At 42.2% G+C, this 25,252-nt stretch overlaps 1 protein-coding gene across 15 annotated transcripts in view; it reads right to left on the bottom strand.

The window, feature by feature from the left end:
• PTPRF (protein tyrosine phosphatase receptor type F) overlaps positions 1–25,252 on the bottom strand; it is a 394,257-nt gene that overhangs the window by 199,463 nt on the left and 169,542 nt on the right. For all 15 annotated transcript variants that reach the window (XM_052800806.1, XM_052800805.1, XM_052800810.1 and 12 more), the window contains one exon: positions 1,022–1,167. In XM_052800806.1, the coding sequence (XP_052656766.1) occupies positions 1,022–1,167 (146 nt within the window). The remainder of the gene's footprint in view (positions 1–1,021; positions 1,168–25,252) is intronic.

Genomic DNA, 25,252 nt, shown 5'->3' with positions numbered 1-25,252 from the left:
TGTATCAAAACTGATGTGAATAAAGGTATGAAATTGCTGGTATAAATGTATACAATATGGCATAGCCCTCTGGTCAGCCACAGTAAGTATCAAATTCACTATAAAGGTTATATCTACTTACAAATTAGAGTGTTTAAATGGTTACTATACAACAAAACTTAACCTTTATTAGGGAAAAATAACAATGTAAAATGAGATTAAAATTGATCACTTTAATCAAGATTTTCTGCTCACATACAAAATCATGATTAAAATTGGTGACTTGAATCAATCCATTTTGGGCAGCAAAGTCATCTTGTGCTCCAGCCAGAAAAGCAAGAACATCAAAGACAGGGTATTAGAGGAAAGGCAGCAGAATGGTAGAGGGATCACATTTCCAAGGGTGGTTTTAGAGAAAAGAGCCCAACTCCAAAAAAAAGGAAAGTGGAGAAAAAGGTGGAGAAAGTCAGTGAAAATGTATTTGCTATTTAAAATATGAACCAGATTGGACCCTTTTTCAAAAGCATTTCTGATACCTGCTCTTCCCCCTTCCTTTCTCTCACGACTTTAGTTCACAGGGAAGTCAATTCACCCTTCAGGATGACTTCACCATTCCTCTTCCAAGCGCATCTGTAGCAGGGATGGCAGTAGCCATCCCTTCAAAAGCCTTCCACTAGTGTTTTGGCATCACGCTTTTGAATTTCAATGGGGATAGCAGGCCAAGGAGGTGCCTTATAAATTTTCACAATGAAAACAGAAAATTACTGCTAGATCCAACTCTTATTTGCCATCCAATTCAGCATAAGCCCCAGTCTCCCATCTGAAGAAGGATGTCCTGTGTGTGTGCTTCCAGAGTCATGCTCAAAGGACAACGCCTGCTCTACAGATTGCATTGCTGCAGGGAAGGAAATTTACTTTACTCTAAAGCTCTAGACTCTGTATTGTAGTGATGCAGAGATACCCGGGCTGCAATGATGATTATTGCATAATTAAGACCTGCAAGCATTAGATTGATTACCGAATTTTTGGTTTTTGTAATTACCTCAAACCGCTGAGAACTGACTTTCTTCCCCTTCTTCATCCACGTGATACGAGGTTTGGGCTCTCCTGTTGCCTGACACACAAAAGAGGCCACTCCTCCAGAAATCCCAATCTGATCTTCAGGAGCTTTCATAAATGTTGGTTTGCCTGGAAAAATAACCATATCACCCCCATGAGGACACAACATCAGATAAGCAAGGAATGCGTCATGTTAATCTAAATTATAAGATAATTGGTGCTCCTGCTACAAATCCAGGTTGAATGGCCTCAGCCACACAAATTCAGCGCAGACTGCAACATGACAAGCACAGTTTCTGCTTGAGTACCTTTTTTTCCTGAAATGAATAAAGTCCATCTGGCTTCCCTGTAAATGAGGGCAATAGAGGGCTACCCCCAACCCCCTGGGCATTCATTCAGGTATATGACAATTTAGAACCATTTTTACGGTTTATTTTTTTAATAAATGGATTTTTGCAGGTTTATCACACGGTCATAGTACTAGAAATTGCAGAACAGCTGACACACCAAACGTACAAAATGTACCATACGTTGACATTAGTTTTCCTGAAAGCTGTTGAGACATTCATAAAAATTAACAGATACAGTTTTAAGTATACAAATAACAAACCTTGATTTCATTTTAGATGTGGATTGACGTAAAAATCCTACAGTCTATGAGTATCTGGAAACCTGCACAGGCTGGCCTATGCTTGGTAAGAAGCTAATCACTGAAAGTTAAAGTCAGCAAAGAAACCAAAGTGACATTCAGGCCTGAAAGACTCAGCAAAAATGAAAAAAAAAAAAAAAAAAAAAAAGTATTGTAACATTTTAATAATCAATACAAGAAGTTTCATGAAAATACAGTTGCGTCTTCTGGATTTACCCGACAGACTTGGATGGATAAAACTAGACATTCGGGTTGAACGTTTGTATTTTTTTTCACCCTCACTATACAAGAGAATTTTGCAATATGTGATCCAAGGATAATTTTGAAACACTGCTTTGTCCAAGTGAGAAGCATTTGATGATCTCATATCCCTATAAAGCACTAAAACATTTAATGCCACAGAGGGAGTTAACAGAGTCCACCCATGATGTCGTTCAGTGCACAGGTCACAATAAGGCCATGTTTCAAATACAATTCTGATCGACCACCTCGAAGATGAACCTGACCTATAAATGGGGCAGAGACAGCTGCTGGGATGTAGAAAGGAGAAGAGTGAGAGGAGAAACATCTGTTCAACCCCAAGACACCAGACCAACATCCCCAGTGGAGCTGGCAGTGGTTCCACATCTTCACATTCTGGACATGTCCACAAGTATGTCCTTGAGGGAGAGGGTGACGACATCTGTAAGCCCAGGTGCTTTAAACGCTAAGCTTTTGATGAACTGAGGGCTGAGTTTCCCTGATCTAGGAGGGATACAGATTCAGCGACCCCAAAAGAAGACAGTCTTTAAATGCATTTTCCTAACGTATAAGAGATTAAAAGATGAATCTTGAAGGTCTTTTCCAACCTAAATGATTCTATGATTCTATGATCCTAAAATGCTAAGGGTACAGTTGCAAGTTATAGCTGAGCCAGTCCGCCAGCTTGCAGCTACTGAAGGGAGCAGGGGGCCTTGCCCTGCTCCTTGTGCCCCTCACCTCCCCTCTCTGCCTCCAGACACTGGTGCCCGAGCCCCTACAAGCAGCTCCAGGGTCACCAGAGCCTCTGTGGAGCAGATTTGGGCTCCTAATCTGGTAGAAAGCCATTTTTTTTTTCTTCTTTTCCAAGCAGGGTAGGGAGCACAGCAGCTCAGGGCAGGATCAGACAGAGCCTGGGGGGGCACTGGAAGATGGCACCTCTCCCTCAGCAGCTCCAAGCTGGCATCTGCCACCTGAAGCTGTGGAGTGCAACTTTGCCCTTGAACAGCAACCTCTGAAGACTTCGCTAAAACTGCGGTACCTCTTTAATCTCAGTTTCGCCTTCTGGTTTAGCCCACGCTAACTGCTTACGCAGACCTCCACCACCCCTACAGCGTGGCATGGCATGACTCAACACACGCGGCAGCTCAACCAAGTGACATGCTCCAACTGCTGCTTCTGACAAAGCGCAGAGGCCAGGCTCTGCCCTACTTCAACACGTGTGGACCGGACCAGACCAGGGAGACTGCCGAGGGCCCAGGATGCTTCTTGCTTCACACGCGCGCACCACCACTGTCCGTATGGGGTGTTGGGGTGAGCTGCAGGGTCTCTGTGAGAACAGGTCCAGGCTGCCCTGTGCTCGACGCAGTCAGTCCCACAACAGCCCCACAGCAGGGCACAGCCGAGCTCATCACGGCGGTGCCTCTGTGGTAACAGGTTTAAGAAGGGGCAAAACACCTCACGGTGGTGACGAATGAGGTAAAAAGTGTGACAAACAGCCCTGTGAGCACCCAGGTCAGAGGGGGATGAGGAACTCTGGGTGCCCGAGCAGAGACTCCCCTGCAGCCCCTGGAGACCCCACAGTGGAGCAGGTATTTCCCTGCAGCCCGCAGCTGGGTGGGCATCTAGCAGCTGGCCAAGGTCAACCCACCACAGCTTCAGAGTGAAGGACAAGGTCAGACCAGTTGGCACCACATGGAGAAGCAACCACCAGCTGAGGACATGCTTAGCAGAGAGGGACTGGTGACATGCCACCCCTGAGGCAGCAGGACAGCAGACCCTTCAAAACTTGCAACATCAGATGCTCAATGGGGACTGTGGTTGTGTGCTAGGGAGCCCACCAACCGCCCACATGGACCACAGGCACCAGGGGACACGCCAGCCCCGAACCCAGGTAATCTGGAGGTCACAGCTGAGACACTAAGTTGCAGGCCTGGACCTCTACTACTGCTGCTTGCTCGGCTTTATTTCCAAAAGGCCTTTGCAGATGGTGGATCCACCAAGGTCAGCACCGTCCATGCAGAAGTGGATACACATGATCTGTCCTCAACAAACTTCTGTGAAGAAATATCAGACCTGACCTGACCACAGAAATTCATCACAGGTGTACCAAATTTTGCCATCCTCGGTGAAGGGAGCCCCAGGACTGCGCAAAAATAGCTCAGAACCCAGAAAGTGCCTTTTAAGACATGATGGCTGCTGTGTACAGTCTCTGGCACATTGTCCTGACATGAACAGCACGCAATTATTAAGTGTACTTGCTTAACTGATGCTGATTTCACATATTTACTCATCTATAATCATGTCTATTTCTATTTAGTTTATATTTACATATATCTGTGTTTATTCACCTCTCATCTATCCTAGTGAAATGTTAATTTACTGTTCAGGCTGCTAGTGATTGCAGTGTGATTGACTGTTTTGCTATGCAGTGTGCTGAGCTGATATCTTGTATTGCATTTTGGCAGTTGATTTGGTTTTTTGATTTTTCTGTTATTTACTCTGTGATCTTAGTAAAATAGTGTAAATTTTTCAAATGACAAATACAGCAGAATCCAAAAACTTTTGTCCTTGAAGAATACAATGCAATTACATCTCTCACTGTACACCTACTCCCCAGATCATACACTGAGGACTTACTTTACTTCTGTACATTTTTAAAAAATCAATAGTATTAAAAACCAGAATAAAAGGAAACTGAATGTTCACCTGCAGTAAAACCTAAAAAACCCGCTACCTTGTTCAGCTTGAATTTACACTGTTGTAACGAATCTTCTTCCCCTGCATACTGAATTGAGCAACACTGATTTCCATAAACCATCTAAATCCACTGAGACTGGTCACAAAAGTATACCTGTATATGAAACAAATTCTCACACTGTCTGGGAAAGGATATTTCTACACAGCCATTTTAAACATTTGTATGCCCTAAAGTTTTGAAATGGAAGCAAAGTACTAATTAAGCAAACCTAAAATCCCGAGTCCTTGCCCCAGGACAATAGAGTTGGGCATGGGCATACATATTTTTATACTGATTGGTAACTGTTACAGCAAATCCCCAAACTTACCTCAGTAAGAGCTAACAGAAGTGCAACAGATCATCCATGAAAATGTTGGTGTCTGTGGAAAATGCGTGTTAAGTGGACTAGACTACCTCCACACCTCCCCTCCAACCAACATCTCTGTAACTTTACTGCCCAGAGGAAGCTGCCATGGGACACATCACTAGTTACCTCCAAACGGCAGTAGTAACCACCAGGGATATGGCCAGGTAATGGTACAAGCAGTCTTTTTAAACCTGTTTTGACCATTTGCACTTTTAGGGTAGCCCTAGAAACACAAGCAGAAAAAATAAGGATGTACCGAAGATACAGTATTATAATCAGTAACCTAGTTCTTTTCTCTCCCCTGTTCTTAAATTCAAAATGACCAGAGTCTCCTCCACAGGAGATTATGGGCATACCAAGTTTTAAGTTAACTGTTTGTTGTTCAAACAAGCTACAAATAAATACAAGGAACTGATAGGTGTTTCGCACTGAAATCTTGTCTTTTCCCTGATGACCTAAGGACCAGGCAAAGCTGAAGATTTTTTTTACTGAAAGTTTAAAAAAAAAGGAAAAAAGAGAGTGATTGTATTCCAAAGACAAATCTGTGAAATATTAGTTTGAGACAGAACCTCCTGAGCAAGTCTTGGGTGACAGCAGGGAGAGGTGCCAGATGGCTGGGCACCCATCACACCCACCTTCGCCTACTCCATCGCATGGAGTAACAACTCCAGACTGGTGTATTTGTCATTTGATAACTCCAAGTCCAAACAACTCCAGCCTCTCTTTCCCTAGCCTCTCTGCTCAGTGTCAGATCCCTGGAGCATGTTCAGTCCTCACCCTCTAAACTAATTCTTGCTCCTCATTTCATAACCAAGTTCCCAGTACACCGGGAGTGGAAATTACTGCTATCATCATTTCTATTCACTCAGAGGCTGCAGGCAGAAGAATGGGTAAACTTTCACCTTCTTGGCTGAAATGTTCCCTGTTTGGTCTTTGCTCAAAACTAAATTATTCTGGAGAGCTTATGGGAACAACACAGTTCTGAGGAGGAAGACCACGAAAAATATTTTCTTACAAGAGAAAGAAACAGGCTTCATCTTATTTGGCTGGGGGCTGAAAAATAACAACTTGCTCAGACATGCCCTCCATTGAGAAACTTCTTTTTTAAAAGAAAAAGACATTTCAGAAGGAAAGGACTTTCCTTTGACAGTTGATAGTGTTAAAAAAGTCACTTGCTGAGCAAGCACAGATTCCTGGATAATCCTATAAAGTGAATCACAAGGAGGGCCTCATGGTGTGGAAGAGATGCTGGCAGAGATTTAGGCACACGCAAGTACTTCACTGTGCTGGAAAACAGCAGCAAACTCATGCAGAGTCCTGGGCTGAGCTAGGGTGTGTGATGCTTTCAAAAGAAATGCTCCCTTGAATTACATTTTAAGAGGCCCACAAGAACATTGTACAGAAAGCCAGAGAGAGAAGTACGAGCAGACAAGTTAGGTATGCACTAATCAGTAAGGCTCTTGTCTACCCTCCCCAGCAAAAGCAAATGTGATGGGTTTGGGAGGGGAACCTGAAGCTCTCAAAGGCAGAATCTCTGGTCTACCGGAGAGCCACTGACACAGCCTTCCTGCAGGGCAACTCAAATTGAGAGACAGCCAACCATGAAGATGCATCTCTCTCACCCATATTTTATATATAAAATCACTGTTGTTCTCTGCTATTCTAGACTATTTGCTTGTTGTGAAACAACTGTTATAAATCAGAAAACCACCTCAGCAGCTATTTTAAAATTTGCCTTACCAAACATTTCTAGAAGACTAGTAACATTTCAGTTCTCTTTTTCAGGTTTTCCTTTCTTTATCAGAGCAGTTCAGAGTCACTTCATCACACATGTTGTTTTAGGCTGCGCAGCTTCTCAGTGAACCCAAAGGACTTTCCCAGGAAGAAAAGTCTCTTTTGCCATATTTCCTTCAAGGCTGAGGCACAGAGGTATAGCCTCCCTCTAACTTGCCAAGGTGTCTTTTATGTGAACCATGGCCATTGAGAAGTAACATATGATCTGCATTACCTGAGTTGAATACCAGCCAGAGCCTTGAAAAATCACGCTTAGTCATGTATATTTAGCATAGATCCTTGTATTTTGCTACACATTAAGCACATACCAGTCACATAAAAGATGCTTCCTTGTAATTTTGTAAGTGCCAAAAATTTCAAGTGGCTGAAACATAATATATGCTGACATAAATATGCTTCATTTACCCAAATATTAACTTGTTTTATTTCAAAGACCCATCATTAGACGGTTTCTTAAAATAAATGGGAAAAGTAAATTGAATCCTGATGCTTTTTCAGTATTTAGCACCCACATCAAATATACCTCATCCAAAAATTTTAATTCAGAAACTGGCAATCATACTGCTCCTCCTGTTCTTGTGGATGCTATTTTTCCGAAGAGTTGCACACAGGTTTGAGAAAAATGAATTATTAAACACATGTCTTCAATTAAGTGTTCTATGAACACTCACCTGCTGCGAGAGATTTTAAAGAAAAATATCTCTGTCCTCATGCTACAAGTGCCCACTGTTCTAAATAGAAGGGCAGCCAAAAATAAGACCAGCGTTGTAGGAGAGGGGAGCTTGTATTTTTATCTGAAAGCTTTTATGACTTGGGCTAAATAAAGATTGAAAGTAGTCTCCTTTGTGAAGGAAAAAGTTACAGTTGTGATATGAGATGAACTAGATAAGCACATACAATAGGCACACATGGGTAACCTTATTCAGGTGCCTGGGCTAAATGAATTAAAAGAAGTTATTGACACAAGCACGAAAAGATCATAATGGGAATAGTTCTTGAGCCTGGAAATTGGGACATTCAGGTTTAAACCCCTGCCTTTAACCTTCCCTGTCACATATGCCAAGGCACTACTGTGCCTCAGCTTCCACTGTAAAACTCGCCTGCTGTTATCACATGGCTGCTGTCAGGATGAATACGCAAAAAATGATGATGTGGCTCAGTTGTTATAACACTGGGAAGAAACCAAGAACGACACAGACTTTCTCATGTTCATGACTGACTTTGAAGTGGAAATAAAGTGGTCTAGGAGACAGAGGTCGCCCATTCTTATATATACAGCAAGGGTATTTCTCTTTCTCTGTCTCCTTTATGATCTTGGATGATTGGTACCTGTGCATGGATGGATGCCTGCTGGAAAGATACTCTGGTGAAACCTACTCTATGATTTTTCTCCTAAGCATCTGCTGCAGGGCAGGAGGCAAGCCAGTGGGCTCTGCAGCTATCCTTATGTTTAATGTCCTTATGTCTTCTTTTCAATATACCCACCATTCTTTAAATGTGGGTCCTGTCCCTTTGTGATTGTTAGGAATATTGTTTGGCAAAATCCAATCTTTCAAACTTGCGCTTTTAATTCTTGTATACTTTACAAGTAGGAAGAGCCTGTTTGAGCCTTGTAATAACATTTCTTTAACAACAGCTTACTAAAGCATCAGTAGGTCTCAGTAATCACAATGCTAATTCATGCCATATTTCTCCTATTTCGGTTTTATTTCACTAAGATGACAGCACTTTGTAAATGAAACTTTTGTCCTTTATTGCTTGGTGCAAGGTACTTATTAAATAAATGCAAATATATATAGCAGGGTCTTGCATGCTCAGATACATACACAATTTTCTTTTTATCTAGTGAATGGATCATAACCCTTTCTCCCACCCGCTTTAAAAAACATTTAACTGCATCCCAATCACAGAAAATGGCATTCCAAATTCAACACATTCCTCAGATCGCTCTGAATTACAGGTTACCTGATGTTACCTGCACATCCTCCTCTCTTGTTTTATCATCTTACTGTTATTAGGTTTTAATGCTTAAGAGATTCCCAACAGCTAGGACAAATGATTCTGCTATTTCAATCCAATTTTAGTGGTTGAGTTTTCCAGCTTCAAGTGTGGTTGTCCGTGATAATCAAATCTACAAACATTATCTCAAAGCAAGTTGCATTTCTCCTCACCTTCATCTCCTGACTTCCATGAAGTTACATAGATACCTTTTGAGTTCGTACAAAATGAAATCAAATAAAGTGAATTATTAATATACAAAACTCTAAAAAGTAGATCTTTTAACATGTTCAATGACCTCTGTAACTTCCAGTAGAAAAATTACATTACAAAAATAATAAAAGCAGTTATCCAGCAGAGGCTGTGCTTTTCCCTAAACACTAGAAGGAAATGGGGTGAACTAAGATGCAAGGTACTCATTTCAGCAGGCAAGACCCACTGTGCTTTGTTTATCTGTAGTAAGTTTAATTGAGGAGAATGCAAGGGTACATGTTAGGTCAAATGTATAATTTTATCAGCATTTGTAACGACTTAAGCTCAGAAACTCTTATAATCTTTGATTCCTGTTTCTTCTCCATCTCCACAAACGGGTGCTGCTTACAATTTCTATAGGCTCTTTCCGTACCATAAGCCCAGTCTAAAGGCAAAGCCTCGGACAGGGCTGAGGTGTCTCTGCACACAGGCAGGAACCTTCCCACCCAGACCGGCATTTTCAAGCCCTCTTTTCCTTTTTGCTAATACAGGATTTATACTTACTAAATTTGATATAAAACATTAAATAGTCTTCAAGTCAAAATTGAATATTTTAAAATTTCTTCTTAAAGAAACATCTTAAAACCTCATGTGTCCTGTGTACTTCTGGTCAGTATCTGGACGGTTATACATAAACCAGCCCTTCACAGTAGAAACTGGGTGTCCACTGTTAAATGCTGATGTTTGGATAAACCTGCTTATTCCACAGAAATATGGGTTAGAACCCATTAGTTCACTCGTTAAGGCCACGATTACTGAATATTAATAAACTACAGCAACAGCCTGTCATCATACTATTGCACATCAGTAAATTTCTAATTCTGTCTCTTTATGAATCATGGAAATTGTTGAAAGAGTTTAAACGCCTAAAATTAACTGACATGATACTGAAACAGAGTTGTCTCAGGCAGCCGTCACACAAGGGTGCTGTGCAAGTCACTCAGCGATGCTGAACATTCTGGGTGCCGATTTATTTGTGGGGAGAGTTTTAGGCAGGCAACTTAGACCTTAACGCAATGGGGAGGTGGTTTCTCTTCATATCATATCTGCAGGGTGTCTACAGATTTTGCGCACAGGGTGGCAAATTTTCTCCGTTATTTTTCAAGGCTGTTGTAATTGCAACGTCTTTCTCAAAGTGCCTGGCTGGTTATCAGTGTGAGCTGCTTTACATTTTAGTAAGAAAATCCCTAACCCTGGCTAATCCCTGTGCTGTGATTGACTCTTGTCCATGGGGTTTTTTTAAAGTTTTTTGTATGCCAGGGAAGGGAGAGAAAAAAAAAAAATAAATCAACCTCTCTACTATGACACCATTCTTACAATTGCTTCCTATAACTGAAGTAACATGTAACTGGAAAAAGAAAAATATGCCGAGAAGCACAAAGCAGTCCTGCATACAACTAAGGAATACTGATTAAAAACGAAGCAGAAAATCAGACCAGAAAAACATTCTTCTAGAACCTGAGGTCGTCTTCATTTCCCCTCCTGCTTTTACGTCTCCCTAGAGCACCCGCAGCCTGTGTGTGCAGCTTGCCACATATCTTGTGGAAAAGCCAGACCCCTATATATGGGTTTAGCTTTCGATTCTAACTCCCCAGCATTTATACTAAGTATTATACAGAGTAGAAAAACAAGGGAGAGCAGAGAAGCGCTGCTCTAACTGCAGACCTTCCAGCAGCCTCACAGAATGGTTTTCTGTTTTGCTTTAATTTAAAATAGAAACCTGAAGTCAAATTTCCACCTGGTAATAGCTTAAAGGCACTTCCAATTAACTTGGTAATACACACTTTCTGAGTTAATAAATTTTTCAGCTTCTGTGTTTAATACAATTAAACATTAGGGCCTTTGGCCTTAGACCTTATTTAGCTTGAGAAAGGATTGCAAGGAGACTGCCTCCAATTATCAGCATTTACACAACATTCACTTAAGGGCTTTCAAAGGCATACATATAGAACATTCATTTAATCATACACAAAATTCAGTACCTGAATTCAGGCCTCCTCTCTCTCGCACAGAATACGTACGACGGACAAGAGAATAATAATGCCGGCTACTGGGCTCTGAAATCAGTCATCACAACGCCACCTGAGGCAGTACGTAACAGCTGTGCCTGCTCCTAGGAACTTACTTTTCCTTCCAAATCTGCATTTTGTTATTTGCAGATTTCTCCAAAACTTCAAAGTTAATAAAGTGTATTGCATAGCGTAAAGAACTCGTAAGATATGCAGGACCAGGAAACAAAGACAGAACTGAAGTCTTGTGCTTGAAAAAACATGAAAATTAATTTTGCCAGCATGCCTACCACATTAAACACCATATTCTTTTACACAAAAGGATTAAAAGGTTTTAATCCCTCTTTGCAAGCAGCTAGTCCTTGATTCAGCAGTTCAAAAGGCTTTGCCAAGCTCAGGTTTCTCCTCTGCTTTTAAGAATTAAAAGTGAGTGTAAACCTTATTTTGTAAACAGAGAGCATAGTACAATGATTTTAATAGAACTGGGAGCTAAAGTAAGCAACCTCTTCACAATATCTGTTACTAAAGCAAAGGCATCCCAGGCTCTCTGGAAGGCCTTTGCTGAGGGACCTGCATTTCATTTTAATGCCACTGTACGTTGTTCTGTCCTCCTCCCAGTAACGAACCAAATTTCTGCCTCATCTACCTGGTGAGGAGGAAAACTTTCTGCTTAACGATAACGAGTGCACTCTGGCATTTCTATTACACCAGTGAATTTTTTTCCTATTTGCATCAGCTATTTTATCATTCAGCATCTGTAGTACAGTCTGCAGAAAACCAAGAAATGTAATTTCCACATTTAAATGTTTACCAGAGTGTAAAAAATTTCAGCAGGTAGCTAGGCACCTGAGCAATACAGTCTCAAATGTAAAAAAAAGTTACTCTATTTTGCTCAATCTTACTTGAAGTTCCCCAAGAAACAGGAATATTTCCCCATTAAAAGGCTTCCTCCCAGACAGACTCCTTGAGAAGCCTGGATGGAGAGGTTCAATGTTTCTGGGAGACACTGGGCAGCGTTTCTTCCCCGTAATGATGTATTTTAGCAGTGGCTAAAGGAAGGCACAGAGCCCTGCACAGCTCAAAAGCCATTTGAGCAGAGTTTCTTTCAATGCCAGGGCTCCCACCTCTGCCTGGCAGCAGGACTGCACTGGCAGAGGGCTGCTGAGCAATTCCAATCCTCCACAGCAGAAAGACAAGAACCAAAAGGGAGTGCTGAGGCCGTGCTGCACAGCACCAGCTGCATGCTGACCTTGGTGCAGTCAGTGGTGGAGCTGGGGAAGCTCCGGGAGCCACTGTCTCCTGTCCGTGAACTGCCCCCAAGTTTTCCGAAAATGGCTCTGTATGTATGTGGAAAACATCTGACTCCATCCAATGTGAATATTGGATGTCCGAACCCCACAGTACAGACGACAAGTGACACATGCCAGAGGTTTGCAGTTTTACAGTCACTGCAGTCCAGCCCTGCTCAGTACACAAAGCAGGGCAGGCGCTTCATCCCAGAAGATGCCCAGTCCCCTCCTCCACCCAGGGCCTTCTGGTTCAGCAAGGGCTGAATTCTAGAAAGGCATCAAAATTAATCACCTTCATGGTTGTTGCATTCTTGGTTTAATTTTTCTAGCATCCATTCCTTGCTGTGTTATGAATTTCACAGATAAAATGAAAAGCTCTTTTCACTTTAATAACTTTTCTCTGTGTAGATGATCAGGTCAGCCTCTAACTGTTTCCAAACTAAACTCCTCAAATCTCCAGCTACCAGGCATGGTTCCATATTTGAGTTTTTGTGACCTTTTACCTGCACCAACTTTTACTTGATTTTACCTGATTATGCACAGAGTTGCAAGAAATGCAGAAAGCTGCAGTCTACATGGAGAAGTTACTGTTTGCCACGCTGTGAAAAATGCTGTGGCCACCAGGTCTATCCTGAAGCCCAGAACATAATGCACTGGGACTACAAGGTGCTGAATTTGAATTTCCAGAGCGGGCCTGGGACTTGTGTACAGGCTGGAGCATGTGCTGAAGAGCAAAGGCTGCACGCAGGACCTGCAGGACCGAGAAGTCACCCCTGCGGGTGCTTTGTGCATGGGGTACTGCTGGGGAGCCCAGCACCACAGTTACTCTACAGGCTGTGTGACAGTGTGCCGCTCTGAAAGGACTGAATCTGTCTAAAGGAGGTATTTCTTCTATGTCATGCATTATCTCTTTCTTCAGCACCTCTGACAATATCTGTGTCTCTGGGAAAAGGGAAAACCAGTTAACGTCACCATTGCAGTAGGTATCTTGGCAAGGCAGCACATATATTCCACCAAGGAGGTGGTATTTGAGACAGCGTATTTTATCCTCACAAAGCCAGAAACACTGCCTGCTACCCAGAAACAAACTTCCCTAGTTAAAAGCACCAGAAGTAAAATCCACGCTGGTTTAGGAGGACATGTTCCTTGCTCACCACGGAGCTGTGCTGCAGGTCACAGACCTTACTGTGACATCAACTCCTGCAGTACCTGGTGGGACATGAGCAGACCAAAATCCAACAGAAAGTCATGGCAGGGAGTTACAGCACATGACTAAAACCAAAGAAACGGGCATCCCTGACATGGGCTTTCAGGCTGAGTACACTTCAGCAGCTGCCTTCCCTGTGAAGAACCTTACTGCTCAGTTCACACATAGTCAGACGTGAGGCACACAGGCTGGCATAGCGCCTAAAAGAGTAATGTTTACCAAGCTGGCATTAAGCAGGAGCTCAGTAAAAAGACTGGGAATGTCTATGAACAATGAAAAGCATCCAGTAGCTCCTGTAGTTTTTCTTTTTGTATTCTCTCATACATCTTAACTCAAATATGTTCTTCATATTTTATCCACAACCTACTCACAAGTAGTTCTGGCTTGTCCCTCAACCCAGACCTCCAGCTTCTTCTTCCACATTTCTCATGTCAGCAGCAAGTCACAATTTCATGCAAGATTCACACGATCGCAGAGGGTAGCCAGGAACTGCGAGTGGCTGTTCCACTGTTGACTCCTTGCGATACATTCACCAGGATGAGCCCATCAGGGGAAAACTCAGAACTGGCGATACCAGCCCTCAACACTGACTTTTGCAGCCTGGAAAGATGTTTATCCCTGAGACTTGCAAAAACGTGGAAGGCTGCAGGTGCCATGACAGAGCATTAAAGTATGCTGCTTACAGAGATTTGCCATACTTAGTGTTTGCCTGCATCACTTACTTTCATTCTCACTGCTAGACAAAACTATCACATGCTACAAGCTTAAAGGACATGCACACAGATGTCAAACCTGCAAGGTTCAGCTTGCTTTTAAGCTCTTTGTGGAGACTACACAGGATGTATTTATAATAGAAAACAGATCTGTCTTTCAGAGTGCTGCGTCTAAGTCTCCCTCACTCATCCCTGTTCTGTTGACCGAGTCCCAAGGTTCCTGGCTTCACACTCGATTTGCTGAACTAAAATCCATACCAGCAAAGAGGATGACAAGCTACCTCAGTATGAGCTAACTGCGCTTCTCAGGTTTTTCATCTGTGAGAAAGGCGGCACTGTTTCCACCTCAGGGATCTGACATCCCAGTATATTTCATGAAGGACGTACACCAGGGTGAAACACAAATCTGCATGTGAATCTGAAGCTTGAAAAAATGGCAGCCTTCCTTACCTACTGCAAGTCAGCACATCGCTAAATCGTATCACAGCCTAGAAAGAACAGGATGAGACAAAAGAGCCTGTCCAATTATGCCTGCCTCAAGTGAATTTTATTAGTCGCTCAGCTCTACTAACGGTGAGGATAGCATACCTGTACATAGGCAAATGGATCTTGCTTAAGAATTACCCATGCAGGAATAATCCCCTGCCTATCACCAATCTTTGATTTTCATGTTATGTTTTAAAGACTGACTTGAAGGTAGGTGCCTGCCAACTCCGCTTGTGTTCTCCAAGAATAAATGTTTATCAAAGGGGGTTCCCCATTTGCTGAGTTGGAATTAGTTACACCAACAGGGTATCAAACGGGTTGCTGCCTGTCACCATTATCAAAGAAGAATTTGAAATAGAAACACTAAGCAGCAGCAACCAAGCGCTGGAGCCTGTCAGAGCAAGCATGACATAGGACAGCCAAAACGTACAGGCACAGAGGGCTGGAAGGTGCTCTCTGAAGTAGAGTCCTGTCCTTCAGTCTCACAAGGGCTGCACTGCACAACCTCTTTTGTAAATGGATCACGCACCATCTTAAAATAGGTTTGAGTTTCAGCCACACTTCTCTTACTGGAAAACTGTTCCAAAATTATGGTCACGGAAACATCAGCAGGAAAACAGATTGTGGTTTTTAAAGTTATTTGTTGTCAGTTATACCCACTTGTTTGTATGCTAACATGATCCTTTAGCTGAAAAGGGTTCCATTCCATCTCTGTCCCTTTTCTCTCTTTCCCCCAACGTATACCTCAGAACATCTTTAGCCCCTTCTTAATAACGGTAAAGTGTTTTCTGTCTTATATAACCCCTGAGAGACTTCACAGACTAAAGATCTCCTCTCTAAAAAAAAAAAAAGGAGAGAAAAGAAAAAAGAAAAGATATATTGCATGTTGATTCTTATGAGGTTTCTTTGAATTCTGCTTCATACTCTCTTCTGGTAGAATCCATAATACTTTATCACCACCATCTTATTGAAAACCAAGAAAAAGCATGTATTTGTGTTTGGGCATCTTGAGATTACCAGTCATCAGCTAATCATCACCTTTTCTTCTCCCCTCTTCCCCCCCCCCCTTTTTTTTTAAGTTATGCAGCTGAATATGGCTTTTGGTTCAGTTTAAATTATATAGAATTAACAAGAAACTGTTCAGTCATAGTTTAACTTATCAGATCACATCTACAATGTCCTCATGACATACGATTTCCAAGTTTCAAGAAAACTTACAGTTCTGTTTATCACATGCAGAGAGTGTTTGTTAACAAGGCTGCTTAGAAACCTGCACTTGCACTTTCATATGCAAGTGCATGTCCAGTTCTCCACTTTAAACATGGTTATGGAATGAACAAAAGTTTATTTGTAATTAGCCAGAAGCCTCAAAGGCATGTTTATTGTGCAAATTAGGAACTATGCTGTAGAGTCACACAAAATATGCAATTCAGCTGTTATAATATAACCTCAGATAATTAAAAGTGAGATAAAGGTAGAAAAGCAGAAGATGAACTGTAATCTGGGAGAACAAGCCCACCAGCACAACAGCAGCTGCCCACATTCTCTGTGCTTAGACCGTAAAAACAAGGCTGACAACACGATTTGCAAAGTGCTGAAATCACCCAACAGCACCAGTCATAATCTGAGATGCACATTTCCTTCAGCCAAGCATTTTCCCACTATTACTGGTGATAAAGCTGGCATATGAATTAAAGGTTTGAGAAAGGATGATGACAGTACGGAAATTAATCGCACATTAATTTAAAATTTCCAACTGTCTTGGCGTTGTGAAGCCATCACACTGCCACATCCCGGAGAGAAGTGACACACTGGTCCACCACCATAAGGAAATACAGCCTCCTATTCCAGGTGACTGCGTCTTAAAAGCTATTAAGTGTTTTCATTGAGTTGCATCAAATCACGTTTCAGAGGCCAGTGTTTAAAATTCCAAGTATTAGAAAGCCCCATTCAAAGTATTATAAATTCAGCAGTGGCACTGCAGCAGGGATTTATCTTTCAGCCTGCTGCGATCGTTATTAATAATATTACCAGCCACTTTTGTTTTGCTAATTTGGTGCTTCACCTATGAATAAGTGAACTTCATGAAATAAATTACATAGAACAATATTAGTGTTGTTCTTACTGTATTAACAGGCATCCATGTATGTAATTCATCTACAGCCATTTCTGAGTATATCCACACTGCACATAATGCCATTAGGCACTGATGGGCTGGCTTGCAACCAAGCACACACTTCATGGACTCCCTTCTGGATGGCAGCGCAGCTGAAGTGGTTAGGAAAGCCAGGGCAGAAGGACTGCAGGTCTCTACCACAGACCTAGGAACTCCAGAAAAACTCCAGAGATGCCTTTCCAATTCTTATCTCCTTCTTGGATGCGGGGATTTGGGGGTCTTTTTTTCTTTCTTGGAATAATGATTCTTGAACAGACCAGTCAGAATGCTGATTGCTAAACAGCTTAAATTGAATGCAGGACTGTCACACGTTGTCAAATGTGCTACAGAAGGGAAGGAGGACAGAACAACTTCATTGCTTTCCAAGTGCGAGTTCGCAGTTGCACAGGAAAGAGAAGCCTCAATTTGGGAGTTGATGGGCAGGATTAAGGAGAAGGGTATATTCTTCTAGACTCCTTCTCTCTTCCAATTCTTTGCTCATCATTTAATTGAGGAAACAGACCTCAGCTGCTTGGGACACCTGCTCTGCAATTCCTTTTTTAGAATTCTGAAGTTTCCTTAAAATCTAGGTTTGTTGCCATTTTGGCATGATTTAAAGAGACTGTACCTAAATGACTCAGAAGTACTGCAAACCTGAGGTTTTTTGGTGTTTGGGGGGGCGGGGTTGTTGTGTGGTTGTTTTTGTTTTGTTTTTTTTTTTACATTGAGAAGCCCATTCAATTTATGAAAGAAACAAGGAAAACATTCCATTAGGAGGTTTTAAAAGGGCCATTATCTGGAGGAAGCTGTAGCAAAGCACTAGCAGTGTCACTCACTTCCTAGAACTTGCTTTTTCTATCCTGTTAACTTTCAATATAAAATTGGAGAAAATTATATTAACTTCTCAGCCAGTATATTCTAAGTAAATACTCAATGCTTGCAGCTGGATTTTCAAGTTCTTTAACTTCAGGAATTTAAGAGGAGACAAGTGGTTTTGTTTCTATGGTCTTTCATTAATTATTGGTGACAAACAGCCAAGACAATGCAGTTGAGATAACTGCTCTCTGAAAGGGCAAGATATCCATTGCTCCAAAAACAGCTCAGCTTCTCCCACCCGCCACTGAGTGTCCAGAACATGCTCTGCTTGCCAAACATGACACACTGAACCCTGATTTCCAGTGCTACAGGCCAGGCTGAAACCCAGAGCAAACATTGCAACAAGCTTGATTGTACCTCCTCCAACCTAAACAAGTGACAGCTTGCTAAAATATTCTTGTCCTAGTTACTTGAGGAAAGTGAGTGTTTTCAGATGAGCGGTGGTGTTGTCTAGCTGAGCCTTGGGAAGCTCCGAGGATGGAGAATCGACCACCTTGCTGAGCAGCCTGCTTCAGTGCTGCTCTACCCTCCAAGAGGAAAAGCTGTTCCTAACACCATCTGATCTTCTATTTCAATTATTAATAGTGAACTTCAGCACAGTTTCCTCTATCTCTACATCTCACCTCTGCTAAACTTCTTTATCTATTATGACAGCTATTGAGCAACTGGATGACTAAAGGTGGCAGATACTATGACTGTATGCACGCGTCGGAGCCCATGTTTAAATAAACAAACCCACTATTTTCAAACATGGCTAATCACCACATCAATAGACTTATTAATGGGATTCCAGGACATGGCTGAATGCATGTTGCAGCAGCAGGGACTGGCTTCAACAAACACAGAGCTCCATTCCAACCGTATGTCTCAAAGATAAAAGAAAAATTGGAGCGCAATCAAATGCAGTGGATTAAATAACAAAAGAAATTAAACAAATGGACAATGAATTTGTTTCATCGTATACATTCTGTGCACATACACACACACACACACCTTGCCACAGTTTTGAGCGTGTCAAGAGTTTATGAATCATAGAATAATTTAGGTTGGAAGGGACTTTTAGAGGTCATCCATTCCAAACACCCACTTAAAGCAGGGCCAACTTCGAAGTTAGGTCCAACTCTGAAGCTGGATCAAGTTGGCCAGTGCCCCATCCAGTCAAACTTTGAGTATTTTCAAGGATGTACATTCCAAAACCTCCCTGGGGCTCTGGTACAATGTTTGACCATCTTCATGGTAGGGAAATGTAAAAAAAAAAAAAAAAAAAAAAAAAAAAAGTAGTATTTTATCACTATTTCCCACATTGCAGCTTATGTCTGTTGGCTGTCATTCTATTACCACAAACCTGCCAGAAAAGAGAAAAGCCTGACTACTCCTGCTCTACACCCTCCCATTAGGCAGTTGAAGACAGCAGTAAGGTCCCCTTTAAGCCATCTCATCCCAAGGCTGAAAAAACGGAGCTCCCCCTGCCTTTCCTGGTACATCTGGTGTTCCAGAGCCCCCTCACCAGCTCAGTACCAGTGTATTGCATGCCCGTACACCTGTCCATGATGCTGCACTCCTTTCCTCATCACCTCATCAGAAGATGGTATTCTTTGCTACCTGCCTTAAACAGAAAGGGCTGCATTTAGGAGTCAGTCTCCCTCTCCCATCTTCCAGTCTGTGGCTCTGTGTTCATAAGCGTCTACAAGTTATCTGCTGTAAGCATAAGGTATGACCATGGCTAATGAGAGATGACTTCTTACAATACCTCCAAGACCATATGAACTGTGCAGGATATCAACCTGCAAATTTATCTCCCTTACACAGAAATATTACTTGACTAGCAGCCACAGCCCTTCCGAATTAACTTCACTTACAATTATTTCAAATGTTTTCACATCTTGCAACACTAGCACAGGGAATGGCAAGCCCCTGAACACTGTTATTCCCAGCTACCTGGTGCTTGTCATATTCCTCACACCCCTGGCTATACAGTCCATCTTCAATTAATTTTTTAAGCCAGATTTCCACTATTTACTTCCCCCCCTCCATTGCTTGCAAGACAAACAGTTCTTCTGCTGTGCTTATTGATGCTTAAGAAGAGCACGGCAAAACACATGGGTATTGTTATCAATTCTGAATCATCGTATGCCTGCACTCTAAAAGAAAAGCAGTTCAATGAAGCTCCTGCTACACAGGACTGCTACACACACTACTAACATTAAAATACTTTCAAAGACACTTCACACTTCCGTTTCAACGTATCACCTCCATTTACATTCAGTTAATATGTTAGTCTATGTACCAAATGAATCCCAGTTGCAACTTCCACTAAGTAATGAAGTAACTGAGGATTTTAGAGCCACAAACAAAAGATTTTGCCTTTTTTGGATATTCTAAACCAGCCCTTTGTCACTGCAAAAAGAGAGCTTGACATCTGAGAGATAAAATGCTCAAAAGAAGGCTGTATCAGTTAATCAGAAGAGAGCGATGACTGCAACAAACTTTATCAGTTCTGACATAACAAAATGAGAGCAGGAGACCACTATCCCAGACTGGCAATTCCATTAACTCTTTGCATTACTATATTTCTATTTATTTTTGACTGTTCATAGACTATCAATAGCCACGCGGTGAATAACAAGAGCAGCAGCAGCAGCACGTAGAGCCCATTGTTGTCAAGCCTCAGTTTTCAGGAAACCGCCTTTAGCAACTCCTCAGTCCACTGAATGCTACCGTGGAAGCAGGAAAAGAGGTTCTGCTGCCAGCAGCAATCACAGCAGACAGCCTTTTTCTCTAACCCCAGAATTACTTTAACTTTGTCCATGAGAAACTAAACTGTTTAGACTCTGGCACCATGGCAAGAACTTAATGCCATGGGAAATATATATTGTATATGTGTTTTATATAAACAGATCTTTCTTCTTGATTCCTCAAGTGCTCTTTCACTTTCCATTGTATCCAGCTCTTACAAACATTCCTAATTCCCACTTACACGCAGGTTCAAGAGCTAATTCATGGACACCAAGGAGTAAACTTTCAAAACCGCATTTGTTACCATCAGATCTCTTGGTATCAACAAAGCAGGTAAGCAATGACAAGCAGTTACTGGTTTCTCACTCTTTACACACAAGGCATGTGACGTTCTTCTTCTTGCCAATTTGCCAAGTAGTAGTGTTGCTGGTCTGCTAACCTCAGTATGGGGGAGATTTTAGAGAAACATCTGGAAGAGGATGCACTGACATGGGTATTAAAACAGCACCAACAAAACCAAAACATTGCTCCATTATTTCTCCCTGCCTTCAGAGAAACTGCATTTAATGGTCAGGGCTCTAAAATTCTCCTGGAGAAGCTGAACTATTACTACTTATCGACTTGATAAAGCCATTTTGATTACGCTTTGTATGGCGTAAGGGGAAAGCTTAACACTTTGTGTAACACAAAGCACCAGGAACAATGAAACCTTTACTGAGGTTTGTGTACAAGTCAGCAGATAGAGATTAGACTGACAAGGAGTCAAGTCTGAGCACTGACAAGAGAAACTGTCGATGTCTAACCATCAACTGTGCTCACAACAGATTTTCTCCCAATAGTTCCGAGATCCCCAAATGGTAACAGGAGACAGAATTAATGAAATCTATCATTTCCTGGAAGGGTCCTCCTTGATTAGCCATCCATCAGGGTGTACAGACATGGGTATTTGCTGTCCTCTCACAATGCCTAACTACTTGCTCCTTGGAAGATGGAAGGGGCTTTGCAGAGACAGCAGAAGTGCCCATCTGCAATCTCTAGGTAATAACCTACATGCTGGAGAAGGACATATGTACCTTGCTTGCCTGGATCCCTAAGACAACCTGCTTTTTGTGGTGCAAGTGAAGGGGTTATTCAATCTTTCAGGTGGAGGGAAATGTTACCGAAACTAGCAAAGCAGCTAAGGTTTAGCTTCTCTGAAGCTGAGCCTGGGAGCTCAGACTGAGAACCAGGTGGCTGGAGAGGGAGCTGACAAATGTGTTCAGGTTGGGCAAATCCTTTTACTCTAGTGCTTAAACACCTAGGACATGGCACAAAAAAGGGCCTTTCTCACCTGCTGCATCCTCCTGGAGGAGGAATGAGCGACTGTCAAGAAATATGCCCTCTCAAAAGAAAAATATTAACTGTAGAAGCAGCATAATAGCTTCACTGGAAGGCAGGGAAATGAGGGAGCCTGTTCCTAGCAGTACTCCTTCAGCCACAGCAATTCAATCCCCTGCACTGAGGAAGCTTCTACCCTGACAAGTCATTCCATCTAGTTTTAAGGTCAGCCACTAGAGACAGAAAGCCTACCCACAGTATGCAGCTAAATACAGTAACTAACATCCATTAGTTGAAGGGCACGGAGCAGCAAGGCAGCAGGCTCTGCAGGTGGGAAGGATGTAGAAAGAACAGGCTAAGCCTGCTGACCCTTCTGCATCTCTGGGGAGGAGGGAGCAGGTGATATACTGCGTGCAGTAGCAACCCCAGACAGGTAACATGGTCATGGCCTATACACAGAAGTGAACAACAGGTCAAGGTGCAAAAACCAAGGTACACTAGTTGTATAATCCTCTGAATTACTTCCTGTCAAGTCAGTGGTTATCTTCCCGTATTCTCTGTGTTTCTAATGGAATTCAGCGTCCCCCAGAGTAAATTGGATCATGTTGGACTGCAACTGTATGCACTGTTTTCAGGAATACTGCTAGGAACGGTCACAAACACTGCTTAGTGTTGGAAACCTTGGCTACTCTGAGAAAGCAAACGACCAGAACAAAAAACACCCAACAACTTCTCCAGCTACGTGGGAAACAGCTCATGTGAACAGCAGGTGAAACTACCGGAGGGGAGACTTTCACAGAGAGTCTAAGCAGTCAGGAAAGGCTGGATGAGAATGGAGGAAAACAAGGTGACAACAATGATGAAACAAAGTTATCTTGCTTAAGTAGGAAAGAAAGAGCAGTGGCAGCAGAGGGGGAGAGAACATGAGAACAGCCTTCAAGGATCTGGAAGGAAACTGCAAGATGAAAAGGAACTTTTTTTTTTTTTTTTTTTTTTTTGCATGTCATGCGAATGGACAAGACTTCATAGTCACAAAACTGCTGAAAGGGAGTTTAAGGTTAGGATGTTTTGGGGTAAACTCCTATACCATACTCCCCTGGTATAAATGTACTGACAGTTAAACACTGGAACAGCTTGCTGAGGAAATGGTAGGCTCTTCTCTCACCAGAAGTTTTTGAGAACACGCTAGACAAACATCTGTTGTGAACAGCTTAGAGCAATCCTGTCTGAGTAGAGAAAGGAGGGATGAAATTCCCTTCTGCCGCTATTTGCTACCAGTAGAAGTCTTCTATCCCTTTTCAAAGTTCAAGAACCCTAGTTTTATTTCAAATTTTGCAGAAAAGTTTAGTCATGGCCACAGCTGTAACCCCTGGGCTGCGACGAACCTGCAGGAGGACAGCTAAAGATGAGCAAACTAAGGCTCCTGCAGCTACAGCACTGCCAGGTACTCCCACACCCCTTTGCTCCATGAGGATGAAAATATTTGGCATGACGAATTATGCCCTCATATTGCCAAGTATTCTTTTAACGTAGACATGTTTTACCTGCTCCAGAAGATGACAGAGCCCCAGCCTGGAGCCAGGCAAGCCTGCAGAGCCCTCCGAGCTGGCCAAGCTCGGCAATGCCCCTTGCAAAGGGCAGTCCCGCATTGAGCACATGGGGCACGTCTGCAGGCAGCCTGCCTCTTGTTGTATACTTAACCAGACTGCAGCCAAAACAACCTCAGATTTATACTAGATTACAGGAATAGTTTACGAATTCATAGCACTGTATCAGACTACTAAATCTATAAACTATGCAGGTAAAACTCCTGAGCAGCATAAGAGATTATTAGGCTGGAGGGAAAAGATGTCTAATGCAAGGAATCACATTGTCATCCACATATATTAAAAAGAAGCATTTAAAACAATAATATTTGGGACCACTCATTTACTGATTATCTTAATTCTAAAGTATTTATCATTTTAACTTAAAACCAGCAATAGCTTAACCCTTTCAAGTCTAGTAACTGGATTTTCTACAAGCTTACTGCCACTTGTTTTTTAATACCCTTGTGTTCAACAGAGGAGCTACTGAAAAGGAAAAAGCTCCTGCTTTCAAGACATTTAGAATCAAATTTTGGCACAGACAAACTTTGTTTAGGTATATGTTACATGTCTGAAAAACATTCATAGCACTGAAGGTCTCTGAAAGTTGCTGGGTTTTTTTGTTAGGTTGATTTGTTGGTTAAGTAGTACCTGGGCTATTCTTCAAAACAAGCATGGAAAGCTGTGTGAAAGACAGACATTTCTGAACAGCAGCTTTCTTAACTAATCTGCTTTAAACCAGATGGCAGTAAAAAACTTGATTCTCCTAGCAATTCCTTCTGTTTGAACCCCAGCAGCATTATTTCCTAACCAATCAAGGTGGTTTGCTACACAAAATGGTGCTGGCCTCTAACACTGCTGCTCTGTGTAGCACTTGTGAAGTCCTGGAAGGCTGCTGCAGAGAAAAGAAAAACCGTTTGAATAACTCTTCTTAACCTAACAGTTGGCCACCAACGTGTGACGAACTCCATCCATAGGAACTAACACTGCCCCCATTATTGCTTGTTTTTAAGTCTGCTATGGCATAACCTCAGTCTCTGGATTGACTTGAGTTTGCCCCAGACTCGGGTACTTTGACCTGGATGAACCAAGGGCAGCTTCCCATGACAGTGAGCAGCAAAGGCTCGTCACCTGCAGCTGCCAGGACACAACTCCCTCCCACTCATGCCTAAGGGTTCCTCTCTCACAGTCCTCCAAGTCCTCCACAAAAGGCACACAGCATCTGCTTTTTGTGAGTTCGTTAGAGTAGCCATTTTCTCAAAGCAGTATTTTCATGAGGCTAACTAAGGGCCTGTTTGCTACTCAGTGAAATTCCCAATACGACCTGGATCTATTTAATTTTTAGCACAGCAAAAAGACCAACACTGTAGTACCCCAAAGTTCTGACCTCAGACTAGAGCTTATTATTCAATTAGGAAAAGAGGGCAAGCATGAGGATAGCCAGTTCTCCAAGATGGAACTAAATCAGAATTGTAACAAAATAGGGTTGTGGGTTTTTTTTTTTTCCCATGTAAGAATCCATGGTAACGAACCTCATAAATGGGCAGCGAAGGCAGATGAAAGTCAGCGTTGTCTAATTTAAGGTAATGCATTTTGTAGGGAATAATTTAAACCAATCATACACTTTTCTGGATTCTAAATTAACTGTAACCACTTGGGAAGGCACTGGACATAACTACTTAAGTAGATGTTTTCAGTGAGCTGCTCAGTGCAGGCACAGTCATAAAAGGAAACTAAACATTAGGAAGTGCATAGAAACGGATACGGAACAACACAAAAATACTCTATGGTAAAAAGGCAAGA

This window comes from Harpia harpyja, chromosome 11 (assembly GCF_026419915.1).
Source record: "Harpia harpyja isolate bHarHar1 chromosome 11, bHarHar1 primary haplotype, whole genome shotgun sequence".
NCBI lineage: Eukaryota > Metazoa > Chordata > Aves > Accipitriformes > Accipitridae > Harpia > Harpia harpyja.
The sequence above is the reverse complement of the archived record's forward strand: the minus strand, read 5'-3'. Positions and strand labels throughout refer to the sequence as shown.